General features: G+C 37.8%; 1 protein-coding gene across 1 annotated transcript in view; it reads left to right on the top strand.

Annotated features, from left to right (window-relative positions):
* The window catches only part of LOC122789357 (dual specificity protein phosphatase 13-like), a 256,635-nt gene extending 241,218 nt beyond the window's left edge, over positions 1-15,417 (top strand). Inside the window, exon 4 of the mRNA XM_044056745.1 lies at positions 13,880-15,417. Coding sequence (XP_043912680.1) covers positions 13,880-14,100 — 221 coding nt within the window. The 3' untranslated portion in view covers positions 14,101-15,417. The remainder of the gene's footprint in view (positions 1-13,879) is intronic.
* The last annotated feature ends 991 nt before the right edge of the window (positions 15,418-16,408 follow it).

Below are 16,408 nucleotides of genomic sequence, written 5' to 3'. Positions count from 1 at the left end.
ACACTTTAACATAATCCACGAAGGTCATTTGTGGCTGCAAGGTATACATATAATTTGGTGATCAAGCTGTTTTACGTGCTGTACTTGTCAGATGTACAATATCTAACTGCAGCCTCCAATTAATATGATACGGTCAGAGATCACAGGTTTTCACTGCAACATCACGGCCATCAATATTTAAAGTACAACAGAACCAGCCACATGAGGCTTGGCTTTCATCAGTGACACTTGTTAATATGAAAAGAGGAAATGATCAGAGGGGTGTATGAAAAATGTACAAATGCACAATTCTGCCTGGATATTGGCCAACAACTGCCAAATCCATATAAGCTATATACTGTAAAGCAATAGAGCTTGTTTATTATCACAGAGTCCACAGGATTTTACCCAACTCAGACTCAACCCAATGCCTTCTCAAGCAATCTTACCAACAGTAATTCAAACTTGACCCAAATTATTTTGCATGCACGCGCGCACACAAACACACACACACTCACTCACTCAGTCACTCACTCTTAAGATTGTGGTTAATGGTAACTTTATAACACCAGTGCCCATTTTCCCAAGCTTATGGTAATGCTGTCACCACATTGGCAAAATAAAACACAAGAATACATATTAATATATACCCTTAAAAAAGCCAGCCTTTAAATATTCATACAAAAGCAATTAGCTGAGCAGTCACCATTCAGAAGGCAGACACCAAACAGTTTCAGGCCCCAGTAAAATGCATACATCCTTAAACTAATGAGTAACTTCAACAATATGATTATTTAATTTAAATAAATAAAAGTATTTTCTTTTTAAGTATACAAACAGTACAGAACACGCAAAAGTAATTGAAAATAAAGCATTCAAAGTGACATAAAATGTTCAGAAATATCCATCATCAGAAACAGAAACTATCTGCTTCTGGTTAAAGATATGCCCTGGGATACAGGAAAAGTTTCTGTGCCACAGTAGCCAGTTTTGCACAATGAGTGGCCACACAAATGCTGAGGGCGATTCGAAGAAATGATTGCAGAAAGATGAGAAATTTCATGACCTAAATAATATCCACATGGTAGTATAATCACATGGAAATGGGTAACATAATGAGGGGAATGGTGGATGGAAATGAGGATAAACAACATGGCAGAGTAATTCAGAAACTTGTATATTTCACATGGAGAGACGCTACTGCAGGAGTTGTCAACCACAATACAGTCCTGGAGTTAAGGGAGGCAGACTTTGAAAACATGTATGGCATAGTTGCCAGATTGAGTATATATAATCAAGAGGCTGTTACTGCTGTTACTCATGGAGGTGTGCATCATCACCCTCAGCAGTGCCAAGTCATCTACCCATGCATAACATACCATGCCATCCATGGCATAGAATAATAGCCTTCTCGTGTGGACAGACACACCATGTTGAAATTGGTTGAGATGGGTCACACACATATGCAGGCCCATGGAACGCCTGGAGTACATATCCCTGTCCTACAAGACACAGTCATGGAAGTCCTAGTCAGATCTGTCATCATGGAGCATCCACCAACTATGCTTACAGAATGACTTTAGCACAATGTCATTTTCTGCATGGGAGAGCTTATTGTTATGATGCATCTCACTTTCAGGCATGACAACCTCAAATACCAAAGACATACATATGTAAGCTCTTGGAAGGTCACATACAATATACATCTACACAGCTATGCCTGTAACTAGCCAGCACTGGCAATAATCCTGTTCTATTACATCATTGATGTGGAAGTATACACATGCATGGCTGGTATCCATGTATAGGTGTTGTGTGTGCTGTTGCTCTGGGTGATGAAGTGGCACGAGGCAGGGGTACCAAAGAAGCTCACATCAAACAAAACCAAAAACAAAAGCAGCAACAAACCAATAATCCATAGAAAAGCAGATGCAGGCCAAAGGACTCCACAAAGAAGAAACGATAAATCCACTTTATTTATACAGCAGTAAAAGGTTAGCGCTTTCGTCCCTGAAACAAACTAGGAACTTCATCAGACAAATAAAAAATGTTCCAACAGCTTTTTAAATCTTGTAACCTGAAGTGCATGTGTAGTGACATCACAAACCACACCTCTAAACTCAACTAAACCACACCCCATGGTTCATGACATATATACAGCCTTGCTTAAGAGAAAAAATACCTGAATGAATGACTTGAGTATAAAATGCAGTATATAAGATACCATATCAAACATTTTTAAATTGTCAACAAATATAAATACTAAATAGCTACTGTTAAAATACATATCTAATAGACATAAATAAGTGAATAAAAGCCAAAAAGCATGATTTGTTTCTGTTAAAGACCTAGTGCAAAATACTTGTAAAATAGTTATAAAATCAGGTATTTACATAAAAGTATCTTGTGTATATAAATGTATATAAAAAATGTGGATAAAAAATCAGGTGTCATCTATTCAAGGCTTTTAATTTTAATTCACTTGAAATAGAAACAGCCTCATTCAACCCAGGCCAAACCTTGGCATTTAAGCGCAACTGCCATATCAGTTCTTGTCTTTCCAGTAGCAGTGGCCATGCACCCCCCCCCCCCACACTGTTGTTCACTGCTACACCATCCAACACTATAAATCTAAAATTGTGTCCACTGTTTTCTTTAACATGTTTTGCCAATGAATTGAACTCACATTCATCTCTGATGTCCCTCATGTGTTCCCCAATGTGGTGTTTCAGCTTACGTTCAGTTTTTCCTATACAGAAACACGTGCATTGGGAACACAAGACAATAAACCACTTTTTCTGAGTTGCAACAAAATTTACCCAAAATGTTGTAGCTCATCCCATTAATGTTTTAATTTCGTTCACTGGCAAAATGTATGGGCAAAACTTGCACCTGCCGCACTTAAACATATATCCTGTTTTTTTTTTGGGGTGTTTAGATTTTCAAAAAAGCATTTAAAATTCTTGCCCTTTTTATAAACACAGACTGGGTATTCACCTACATGTTTCATGATAGCCCTATCTGTACTCAATAAACTCCAGTTCTTATTAAGTGTTTTTTTAATAAAGTGGCTGTCACTAGAGAATGTTGGGATGAATATGGCACTATTGTCAAACTTGGCTTTGTCATTCTCTTTGTCACTACATCCAGACATATTGTGTCTATTGTTGATGGAGCATGGTAGGATTCTATCACTGATCCATCTAACAGTAGGCTCTGGTCAGTAGATCTGTCCCCCAATAATGCCCTAAAGTGTCCATTTTGTCTCTTTGTAATTGCTTCCCTCATTACTTCTTGAATTAAATCTCTAGGGTAACCTCTCTTTAGGAACATATTTTCTAAATGATTGCATTCTAAAAGAAAACTTTCCCACAATGTTACCATCTTTGCAGCTCTAACGAATTGCCCTTTCAAGACAGCTCTTTTTTGGGTGTGAGGATAGTTGCTGGCATAATGAAGAAAACTATTACAATATGTTTCCTTTCGATATATCTCAGCCACAAACTTTTTGTGTGTATTGTCCTTAGAAATAAGGACATCCAAAAAAGGTATATTTGTTTTACTTTTATTGCTAGTGAATTTTAGAAATTCAGTAGATTGATTGATGTACATTAAAAACTTGTCTAAAACATCATTTGGCCATCCCACAAAATAAAAATATCGTCCAAGAAACATAAATATATGAAACAATGTTTAAACAGTGGGTGGCCAGTAAGGAAACACCTTTCCCATTCTATCATCACAATGTTTGCGTACAAACCTCCACAGGCTGCACCCATTGCTACTCCTTCTAGTTGATGGTAATATTCACCATCGAATAAAATGAACTTGTTTTTTAATGCAATTTCTAAAAGTGTTTCGTATACGTTAACATTATTTTGTGGGACCCCTTTACTGACTAAGAAGTCACAAAACCATTCCACCCCGACTTCATGAGGGATGGACATGTACAAGTCCTTTACATCTATCATTACAAACACAAAGTTTACCTTGTACCTTACTTAACTCATCCTTGTCAAAAAATCTCATGAATCCGTACAAACACTAGCTTCTTCTTGTACATATATTTTTAACTTTTGATCATGGAATTTTGCTAGGGGATGTGTAATGGATCCATGTGCATCAACAATCCCTAACATCAGAATATTTAAACCTGACAAAGGGGGTGGTATTGTGATTATTAACCACAGTGACTATGTGCACAAAATGAAAGAAATTTTGTTAAGCAACAGTTACAATAGGAGCTCCTTAAGTGAAGTTAACACAATGTATAGTAGAATAAAGGGTAACCTATATGATTTGTTTATTGAAGGGCCATTAGTATAGATGAGTTAAATTACCTAACTGCGCTTTATCCTAAAACACCTACAATTTTTGGTGTGCCGAAGATACACAAATGTATGAATCAACCACCTATGCAACCGATTGTTGACACACGTGGATCCATTACACACCTCCTAGCAAAATTCCATGATCAAAAGTTAAAAATATATGTACAAGAAGAAGCTATTGTTTGTAAGGATTCATGGGATTTTTTGACAAGGATGAGTAAAGTAAGGTACAAGGAAAACTTAGTGTTTGTAATGATAGATGTAAAGGACTTGTACACATCCATTCCTCATGAAGACGGGGTGGAATGGTTTTATGACTTCTTAGTCAGTAAAGGGGTCCCACAAAATAATGTTAATGTATACGAAACACTTTTAGAAATTGTATTAAAAAACAATTTCATTTTGTTCGATGGTGAATATTACCATCAACTAGAAGGAGTAGCAATGGGTGCAACCTGTGGAGGTTTGTACGCAAACATTGTGATGACAGAATGGGAAAGGTGTTTCCTCACAGGCCACCCACTGTTTCAACATTGTTTCATATATTTATGTTTCTTGGACGATATTTTTTATTTTGTGGGATGGTCAAAATGATGTTTTAGACAAGTTTTTAATGTACATCAACAAAACTACTGAATTCCTAAAATTCATTAGCAATAAAAGTAAAACAAATATACCATTTTTGGATGTCCTTATTTCTAAGGACAATACACACAAAAAGTTTGTGGCTGAGATATATCGAAAGGAAACATATTGCAATAGCTTTCTTCATTACGACAGCAACCATCCTCACACCCAAAAAAGAGCTGTCTTGAAAGGGCAATTCGTTAGAGCTGCGAGGATGGTAACGTTGTGGGAAAGTTTTCTTTTAGAATGCAATAATTTAGAAAATATGTTCCTAAAGAGAGGTTACCCTAGAGATTTAATTCAAGAAGTAATGAGGGAAGTCATTACAAAGAGACAAAATGGACACTTTAGGGCATTATTGGGGGACAGACCTACTGACCAGGCTGTGTATATGACATGAACCATGGTGTGTGGTTTAGTTGAGTTTAGAGGTGTGGTTTGTGATGTCACTACACATACACTTCAGGTTACAAGATTTAAAAAGCTGTTGGAGCATTTTTTTATTTGTCTGATGAAGTTCCTAATTTGTTTCAGGGACGAAAGCGCTAACCTTTTACTGCTGTATAAATAAAGTGGATTTATCGCTTCTTCTTTGTGGGGTCCTTTGGCCTGCATCTGCTTTTCTGTGGATTATAGGGGTACCAAAGAACCTTGAGCAAGAAACTGGGTTTTACATTTTGTGGGGCATTTTGGTGTACATGTGGATGTATGTTGGCAGTTCATTCCATCTGTACATGTGTAGGCCACCTTGGCAAGCATATTGCTTCCATGTACTGTTTGGAGTTCTTCAAGTCCTGTGATATACCTCATGTTATTCTCCTTAAGTGTGGAGGATCCACAGGCCCAGGACAGGATGTGATTGTCCATGCTCACCACCCTTAGTAGTGAAGTACACTGCTTCAATGAAGTACAGCGTATCTAGAGCCACTGCACAATCACCCAGTATAGGCTACAGTTGAGTATATAAATATACACCTTATACGTAGGCATGGGCCTACAACAAAATATCATGCAAGACATCACCTACTACTGACTGCAGACATTCCTCTGGGTACCTGTGCAGGCCACCCTCCAATCCATCAGATGTAGTTCAAACCAGATATACAGCACCCTGGTGCAGATGTAAGAAAGAAACTCATAGTATTACACTCATAGCTACTACACCAGTAATCTTAGCATCCAGTCCAAGTCCAGATGGCATCTCTTTTATGGCATGTCCACAGGGTGACAACTCTACACCCCCCTCCCACAGCATATTATGTGCAACATCCTCATCCTACTGCTGTTACCACAATTCTATGTCATCCAACCCAGGGCATGGGGTCAGTGCCGTTGCACACTGACACACTCATTATATAATTGAGACATTGGAATTTATTGAATGCAGACAAAACTATCAGACCTGGGATAGTACCACATGCAGTATGTATGCAGCATTATGTATGTAGCATTAAATACCAGTATGAGTTATCAGCATAAACATTCATAGTACTAATGCCTTTCTTTTTGTCTTTACCTCTTCCTCTGTTTGTTGCTAGCTTTTTTGTTTATGCGTTACTCTCTATTTTTTGTTTTATTTCTATCCATTTATGTTAACATTTTCTACAGCACCTGCCATGGATATGCCAGCGGTGTAGCACTGGTATCCATCCTGCTATCAGCTCCAGCCTTCTCCCACCAACATACCATCTACCACCATCCCTGCCTCCCCATCAGTTGTGGTGAGGATGACCTGGGAGCACTTTCAGTGGCACTGGTGTTCACTTTTATCAGGTGGGAGTGTCATTACCTCCTCAGGTGACATAGCTGGGGTCACAATTTGTCACCCAGCTGGAGTTGGTAGAGATAGTGGGAGGACTGATAGAAATATTAAAGCCTTCACTTGCACCTGGAGAAGCTCCTCATATGACGTATAGAGCCACACCACTATCTGGCACTACCATTACCATCAATTCTGGCACGGCTCAGTAGGGATGTTAGTTATGGTGATGAATGACATTTTCCTAGGTCTAGCTTAGGCATGTTGTCAGGAGTATGCTACACAAACTATCCTCCATCCTGTTGCTTTTTGTATGTCTCCCCTCCCTACCACCAATTGCCCTCCCTCTATCTAAAGGTCAGCAATTCTATTGTCAAACCACCCTTTGTGTCATCTCCTCTCCTCTCCTGTTGGCCTTTGTCCACGTTTTATGTTTCTGTTTCTGCTTCCATACCTCTACCCTTGTCCATCCTATCTTCCACTTGCATCATTCCCCATTTACCCTTTTTAAAAAGTACACCATTTCTCTGCTTGCTCTTCCTCCTTTCCTTACTTGCATATATACCCATTTTCTTCCCATTTAAAGCAGTACAACAACAAAAAGAATAGGTTGTCATAACGGTCAAGGTGTTTACCTTGCAGACATAAGGTGCAGGGTTTGATTCCCAAATGGGATAATTGGCTAGACTTAAAAAGGCTCAGCCTAGTGCTAACCTTTGAACCTGTATAAATATTACTGGTAGCTGCCAGTTTTCGTGTTGCAGTATTGTTTATTACTGGTAGCTACTTATTGTGGCTCCCAGCCATTTGCACAGCATAGCAAAGTAGTGCATGTGCATATCCTTAGGTGTATGCATACTACCTACTCACAACTGGTCTTCATGACATCCCTAGCTGAAATTGCAATAAACACACTCTCACCATTAACCCTTCCCTTTCCTTGAGCATGTTTCTTCATTAGTTGCTGCTTGGACTGTGAGATTCCTGATATTTAATTGATAATTACCTTAGGACTGCATTGCACATCTCAACATCTCCATGGCTACCTTTGCAAGATTAGAGAAGGCATGTTTCTGAATCCCAGGGGTACTGAGCCCTTTCTACCCTGTCTTTTAAGTTCAAAACAGAATTTTCAGAGTCCTTGCAGGTAATATATTAGAATTTGAATTCTGTCTCCATGGCTATCCTTCTGCAGGCAAGGTAGTAACTCATGTGGCACAATTTTTGTAAATAACTGATCTGCACTGGTAGTCTCTGTTTAGAAGTCCTCAGACTGAATTACCTGTGGCTTTGTTTGAATTTTAGAACATATTCTTGTTTCCATAGTTACATACTTCTGGGATTGGGGGTAATGTCGGCTACTGTCCAAATAAGGTATCTTCATCGAGTTACTTAGCCAGAATCTTCAAGCAACAAACTTTGCAAAAACATATACATCTGTTGAGCAAGTTTTATTTTCATTTTTGAACTGCACTGTATTTATATATTGGCAAGTGCAAGTGCAGGTATATGCCATTTTTGTACACTTTCTTTTATGTATTACAAGAAAAGAAAGTATAATAAAATTACTTTAGTTTTCATCTCTCCTATGCCTTGTTCACATTTCATGTATTTCCCTTTGAAAAAATGGTACATGCACAGTTTATTTCAGCTCTGTTAAATATATTCTGTAAAAGTAATGGTACTGTTGTATAATCAGGGTCTTGGCATGTATCTTTTATTTTTTGTTTCATCACAAACAGCAAACGTGCTGCAAAAGGCAATGATTTTTGTAGAAAGGACTATACTTGCAAATGGTATTCTCAGGATGCAAATGACAAATCTGAATGACAACCGCAGAGACAGCAAATCATTCAATGCTAAGCAAACAATGAGTTCCAAAGACAATCTTATTAAGAAAGAACAATATTAGAAACAATAAATACAAATGAGAAACAAACAATACTGCTATTTGCATGAGTATGTGTTATATAGCATGCAGGGAGAGGGTATGGTTAGCAAAGATTAGGAATGGACTCCTTGATGAGGTCATGCAGACCAAGGGTCAATATTCCATATTTTAATAGGTTCATAGGTTCATAGGTGTGTACTAGGCTAATGGCTCTGGAGCCTTTACAAGCCTAGCCCATAGATTATCCTGGTATCGTGCCACCTGACCAGTTTCCAGTGCCTCTGTCAAGTAAAGCCACTGGAGTGATCCTTGGGGTGAATTTTCCATTTACCATCTACTCAAGATTCTCTTTAAGAGGGCCAGTGAGGTGCTCTGTTCAACATGTATGGGAAGTCTATTCCATAGCATGGGCAGTCTCTGGGTTATGAGCCTGTCCCTCCAGCACGTTCTGTTGATTGTGGTAATGAGGCTGAGGTCTCTGGAGCATGTGGTGCGGGACTGGGATTTCTTGACACCCAAAAGGGTTTTGCACTCAAATCCCTTACTTTTTAGGGCTAGCCAGGATGTTTGAGAATGCATCTGTTGTCTCCCTAATTTGTAGACAACTCATTAAAGGGGTCTGGACTCCTGCTTAATTGCATCTTACAATGCCTGGAGTACTGCCTATCCATATTTACATGGATTCCAAAACCATGCAAGTTATTGAAAGATCTTAAAGCTCACGTGGACAACTGCACTAATGGTTGGCCTACTGTCTAGTGCAGATAAATTTAATCTAGTCCACTGAGCTGCTTAGCCTCTTATGAAGTGCTCAGCCAATAAGCAACATTACTGTTTATGCAACTTGAAAACCCGCTGTGGTGGTGCTGCGGTAGCATTGTCACCTCACAGTAAGACGCTGTCCGGTTCGATTCTCAGCTAGAGCGTCTTCTGCCAATCATTAGCGGACTGGAGTTCCGCTGTGGCGACCCCTAACCGGGAAAACCGAAAGACATAAACAGTTTATGCAACTTAAGGGTTGCCAATGCAAAGTTGGCTACAAAATCAGGATAGTTTTTTCCAAGTCCTAAAGACCACTACTACAGTTTGTGCAAGTTTCTCATTCACACTTTAGCTTGGTTGTACAAATTGAACACTTTGGGGATGCCATAGGTTCATAGGTTCATATGTTGGTACTAGGCTATCAGCCCTAGGGCCTATACAAGCCTAGCCATAACAATTCCCTGGCTATTTGTTTGATTATATTGTAGGTGCTGTCCCCTGAAGTGAGGAAAGTTCTATTGGAAGGGAAGTTACTTTCCTCACTGTTCCAACTTAATTCATCCAGGTACAAAGGCAAGTGCATTCAAGAGTAGTGCTCTCAAGTCCCTGTAGGGCAAATTGGGCATGCAATGAAGTAACCTTCCACTACTGCAGCTCTCACCCAGTCAAGAATCTGCACTCAAAAATCTGCACTCCAGCTTCCAAAGTTAATGTGCTAGTACATTCTGCTGTGGCAGCCACTTATTCAAAAGTGGGCTGGACTAATACACAGTGGTCTTATTTCAAGCTTCAAACAGGGGAAGAGCAGTTTATCCAACTGCTACCGCAGATTAAGGCTTCCTCACAGGAGGAAAAGCCACCACCTACTGCAGTGCCCTCCAAAGCAAACACAAATGCTGGAGTATCAAGTATTGCTTGAAAAGGGTGGCAAGAACTCAAGTTTGCCTGCTTAAAAGGTGTTCATTGAGATTGTTTGCTTAGCATGTTCCTAGGCAAGAGGACTGCTGTATTGGTATAATTTGCACAAGGACATTACAAGCACAAGTCAGCTTGCAGAAAGTTTCTGGCAACAGCACATACTTTACCAGAAGGAAAAACTCATTGCCTCCCTTGACTGTTTGACTTGTTTTATGCAGCCAATTCCCAACTGGAAAGGAATGTTTCACAATGCTAACTAGAGGTCAAGAAAAGCTCAAGACCACAATTAGTGTTTATGGAAACACTGCTCAAATGTGGAAACCATATTCTTCAGAGGCACGGCACTAATCAGTTGCCAGATTAATAAAATGATACAAAGAAAATGTCAGTATTCTAAGACAGTGAATAAACATAAGCATGCACTGCTTGTGATATATTCAGACATGGATTATCTTTCAGAAAAATACATGGATTGCTGGAAGAATAAAAGTACATGCATGCACATTTATACACACACACACACACACACACACACATATATATATATATATATATATATATATATATATATATATATATATATATATATATATATATATATATATATATACACACACATGCATAGACACATACATACCTACAATTTACAAAAGCTTGATTTATGCACCTACCCTCCATCCCTTTTCTTACTCCCTTAACATAGCCCCTTGTTAATGTCATCATAAAAAACTACTAATGGCGATGCTTCTCTATCTCATCCCACATCTCCAGTAACCATAGTCCAGTCCTGGTAAAACTGGTCACCACAAAGACCACTCTCCCCATGGGTACTGACCCAAGCTAAGCAGGCCACCTGTAGATCAGTGCACACATGCAGAGACTGTCAGTATGTGAGAGCCAAGAGAATGCCTTCTCTCTCAGCCTGATGAGATATAAAGTCTCAATTTCAGCTGCCATTCATCTTAACGCATGGCCACTTCAGTCAGCTACCATTCATCTTATAACATGGTCACTTCAATCTACTACCATTCATCTCAATGCATGGTCACTTCAATCTACTACCATTCATCTCAACGCATGGTCACTTCAATCTACTATCATTCATCTCAACGCATGGTCACTTCAATCTACTATCATTCATCTCAACGCATGTTGACTTCAATCTACTATCATTCATCTCAATGCATGGTCACTTCAATCTACTATCATTCATCTCAATGCATGGTCACTTCAATCTACTACCATTCATCTCAATGCATGGTCACTTCAATCTACTACCATTCATCTCAACACATGGTCACTTCAATCTACTACCATTCATCTCAACACATGGTCACTTCAATCTACTACCATTCATCTCAACACATAGTCACTTCAATCTACTACCATTCATCTCAATGCATGGTCACTTCAATCTGCTACCATTCATCTCAATGCATGGTCACTTCCATCTGCTACCATTCATCTCAATGCATGGTCACTTCCATCTGCTACCATTCATCTCAACACATGGTCACTTCAATCTGCTACCATTCATCTCAACACATGGTCACTTCAATCTACTACCATTCATCTCAACACATGGTCATGTCAATCTACTACCATTCATCTCAACGCATGGTCACTTCAATCTGCTACCATTCATCTCAACACATGGTCACTTCAATCTACTACCATTCATCTCAACACATGGTCACTTCAATCTACTACCATTCATCTCAACGCATGGTCACTTCAATCTACTACCATTTATCTCAACGCATGGTCACTTCAATCTACTACCATTCATCTCAACACACGGTCACTTCAATCTACTACCATTCATCTCAACACATGGTCACTTCAATCTACTACCATTCCTCTCAATGCATGGTCACTTCAATCTGCTACCATTCATCTCAACACATGGTCACTTCAATCTGCTACCATTCATCTCAACACATGGTCACTTCAATCTACTACCATTCATCTCAACACATGGTCACTTCAATCTACTACCATTCATCTCAACGCATGTTGACTTCAATCTACTACCATTCATCTCAACGCATGGTCACTTCAATCTACTACCATTCATCTCAACACATGGTCACTTCAATCTACTACCATTCATCTCAACACATGGTCACTTCAATCTACTACCATTCATCTCAACACATGGTCACTTCAATCTACTACCATTCATCTCAACACATGGTCACTTCAATCTACTACCATTCATCTCAACGCATGGTCACTTCAATCTGCTACATGAGATCAAATTCCAATTGATTGATTCTCATCTACTTGCTGGCACCTGCTCGTCTGTACATTTGTTATTGATCAAATCAGGATCGTTCAATAAATAAATGCACAGTATTGAACCTCCACACATACACAATGTGACAACTCAATGTTGTACATTTAGAGAGTGGGGAATGGATTCTTATCTGCTTAAACCTGAATGCACAAAGAAGCATTTGCCTCTACACTACCAGTAAATGTGCTGGTAAATGCAACCTTAGAAGGTAAAGCCTGTCAAAATGGCTGTTATGCCCTCACTTTCAGCCCAGGGGATACTATATTCTGCTTGTACACTACTCTAATTTGTTGATGAGGTCTGTAGTGCTGGATTCCATGGTCTGCATGTGTGTGTACTCACACCATACATGCACAGACACACACCATTCGCAGCTGTATTGCAGAGTACTACCTATCAGCATCCCTAGCTGTCTTTCTGCATACTTCCTTGAGATTCCATCCATTGGCCCTAGTATACAAAGGCCTCCTTCACATACACACAATTTATATTTTCAACTTTTAATTAAATAAAAAAGTGACAGAATTTTTCTACCACCCCAGAAACAATACAACACACCTGATGTGTATTTAATTATATATATTTCTAAATCAACAATTATTCTTATTTTTCTAACAACTAAGATGACTACCAACAATGTATACTATTCTGTTAGTAACCTAATTATTTATTCTGTTTGAAGATCAGAATTATTCAGCTAGGCAGATGCCCCTTTTCAGCCAAATCTCAGGTAGAAAAGCTCCACAGTTAAGTACAACAGTTTTAAATCATGTACACAAGATAAAAGAGGAGATGCACTTCACAATATAAAGCCATAGAACAGATATACACACACATATACACGCATATTTAAAATTAATTTTATACAGTGGTTATAAGAAGTAATAGTACCTGAATAGACAGGAGAGAAGAGAAGTTAACCAGGAAGAATGCAGAAAAGAAGGGTAAGAGGTACAGAGGATGAAAAAATAGACTGAAGAGGAGAGAATGTCTTCAATGCACAGCTACTCTTGTCCAAGGTTTAAATGACTATGCATTTAATATGTAAAACAATGTATAAACAATGTATAAAACAAGTCTGAAAATGTATGCACAAACTCCAAATTATCTCACAAAAAGAACTGATGACTGCTTCATCTATTATCCACATTAAATGTTTATCCTACATATGTCCTTAAGACCATTTCTGTACCATATCATGTACTCGTTAGAACATATTTATGTGAATTGTTGTTTTTTCTTCTTCTTTTTTCAAAAACATATTTGTATTCTGCTACGTTACTCCTTTGGCTGTAATTTTGTTTGGCTTTTAGGTAAAGTATTAGTCCACTGTGCCATGGGAATCAGTCGATCTGCAGCCTTAGTCCTTGCGTATCTCCTGCTTCATGAAAACCTCACTCTTGTGGATGCAATACAAACTGTGTGCAAGCATAGAGACATCTGCCCAAACTCTGGTTTTATGAGCCAACTCAGAGAACTTGATATCAAACTGGCACAGGAACGGAAAATGAGGAGAGATCGCTTCAGAGTTTAGAATGGCCTTAAGCATTTTTCTTGTAACTACAAAATCTGTCAGTTGTTCATTTTCTTGCAAATGTTCAAGTTTTCTATTTATGTATGAATTTAATAACAAATGAGGCACTTCATTCAATTGTAGTTAGAATTATTTTTGTGTGGGTCACTGATATTGAGAGTTCTTTGTCTACAGTTTTAAGTTTTAATAACTGTGCAAAATGTACAGCTAATAATTCATAGGTGGTCATATAAAAATCATCAGTAAAAGTATTTTATCCCACTGGTATACTTCTCATTATGTAAGCAATAATTTCCAACAGGTACTGGGGAATAAAACTTTGTCATTGTGTATGATAAGGCTAATGCTATAGCCAGACTGCCTGTTAACACTTGAAAGTTCATGTATTCATCATTACACAATGTAAAGGGTGTTGTCATGTCCAGAAAAATGAAAAAAAAATGCTAAAGAAAGGGTTTTGATTTTGAAACTACTAATAAAAATGTTGACTTTTTGAATTAAATAGTTCTTTCTAACATTTGGATAGTCTGCAGTTAGAGGGCAACTGCTTGTATACTTACATAGATGGCAGTTTAGCAGCTTTCTGGAAAAGCACCATTGCTTATTTATGTTTCTATTCATCTGTTTTGGGAAAATAAAATAAGAACAATTTCACTTAAAAATGACTACTTAAGTTTGAAATGGACATTTTTGCAGATGTCACAATGGGGATTCACTTTTTAGTGAATTGGGTTACTTATGATCAGGCATGTATTGTTCTGTATTATTTTGATGTATATGATTTTACTTGTGTATTTACTTACTTATAACATTAGCATTACTAAATTTGTATTGCTTCTTATTATGTAATGTATTTGGGAAAGTTTCTCACCCTCTGTGCATGTTCGCTTTAGATTAACACATTTCACAAGTTACTGCCAATGGGCCACCTTCATTAATGTCTACGCTAAGCATACACAGTCTGTATTCAAGAACATCCTCACCAGATTTATTTGTGCTTTTAGTCACTCAGAAAGATTACACTAAGTGTACTACACTTTGTGGTAAACTTTATGAATCCCCCTCAATATTTACAGCTGCAGGAAAATCAGCAGGAAAAGTAAAATTAGGAAGAAGAAGGTGTGAGTTATGCCTGTGTCAATTCACTAAGAGTGATGTAAACTTAGTGTAGGTGTTAATGATCCCATTAATTATCTGCATGCATTTTATATTTTGTTGCCTTACAAGATTTATTTCATCCAGTACATTTATTCAGTTACCAAAAGAAAAAAAATGGCCATAAACATCAATAAATAATAATGTGCACTACAAACATATATGAGCAATTTTCTTTATCTGTGTTAACTACATTTGCTAGAATTTCTCTCTAAAAAATAAACAAATGTATCTGTTTTCTGAGAATGCTCAAACTATTGTATCTTTGTGGCATGCTTCTGATTTTATGATGTGTCTGTTTACTTCAGAGTCAGATGTAGGACATAAATCATAGTATATTAGCCATGTAATATATAAGGTCAGATCTTTGCTGTTTTTTCTGTTATATTTAATATTCTATGCATATTGTAAAGTATTTTTAAATACCTTGTGACACAGGAAAACTTACATTTATATAAAAAAATTAAACCATATTAACAAGTTCACATTTACAAACATTATACATCACATATATTATTATGTATCCTATAATCTAAGCAACATTACATACATCATTCAGTTCCTGCCTTAAACCTCATTCTTCCCCCAAAATATTTTTCTGCATAATAATCCAACAATTTCTATTTTTTTCTATATAATTTACTCCTACCCTGTTCTTTTATCTATGTCACAATATTCATTCACTATTTCAAGTATAGTTTGTTTAGATTTTGATTTCTGTTTTCTAGTAATTGCTTTTTGTGGCAACCCAAAACTGACTCAGAATATTCTACAATACTGAGATGTCCTTTTCTGGTTCCATCAAATACAAAATATTATCATTTGCAAATAAAGTCAACTTTTCTTGAACACCATGCCAATTATATTCTTGAATTTCTGAGTCCCTTATTCCTTTGCCAGTGTTTCTAATTATAACACAACTAACAAAGGGAAAGAGGACACCCTGCCTAGTTCCTCTGTTGGGTCTATATCGTATAAATCGACATTTCAAAATGTCGTAGCACCTTTACTCGACACGAAAATGTTGAACGCTGACTTTGTCAAACGGCCAAAACACCAATTTCTTTCCAAGGGAAAGAAATCAGTTGGCCGTACTGTCACACCTACCCTTTCCCTAACTGTAGTGCGGTCTAGGAGTTAGAATATTTAGTTA

This window comes from Protopterus annectens, chromosome 14.part0, assembly GCF_019279795.1.
Source record: "Protopterus annectens isolate FY-2018-M chromosome 14.part0, PAN1.0, whole genome shotgun sequence".
NCBI lineage: Eukaryota > Metazoa > Chordata > Ceratodontiformes > Protopteridae > Protopterus > Protopterus annectens.
Note: the sequence above shows the minus strand (reverse complement) of the source record. Positions and strands in the feature narration are given on the sequence as shown.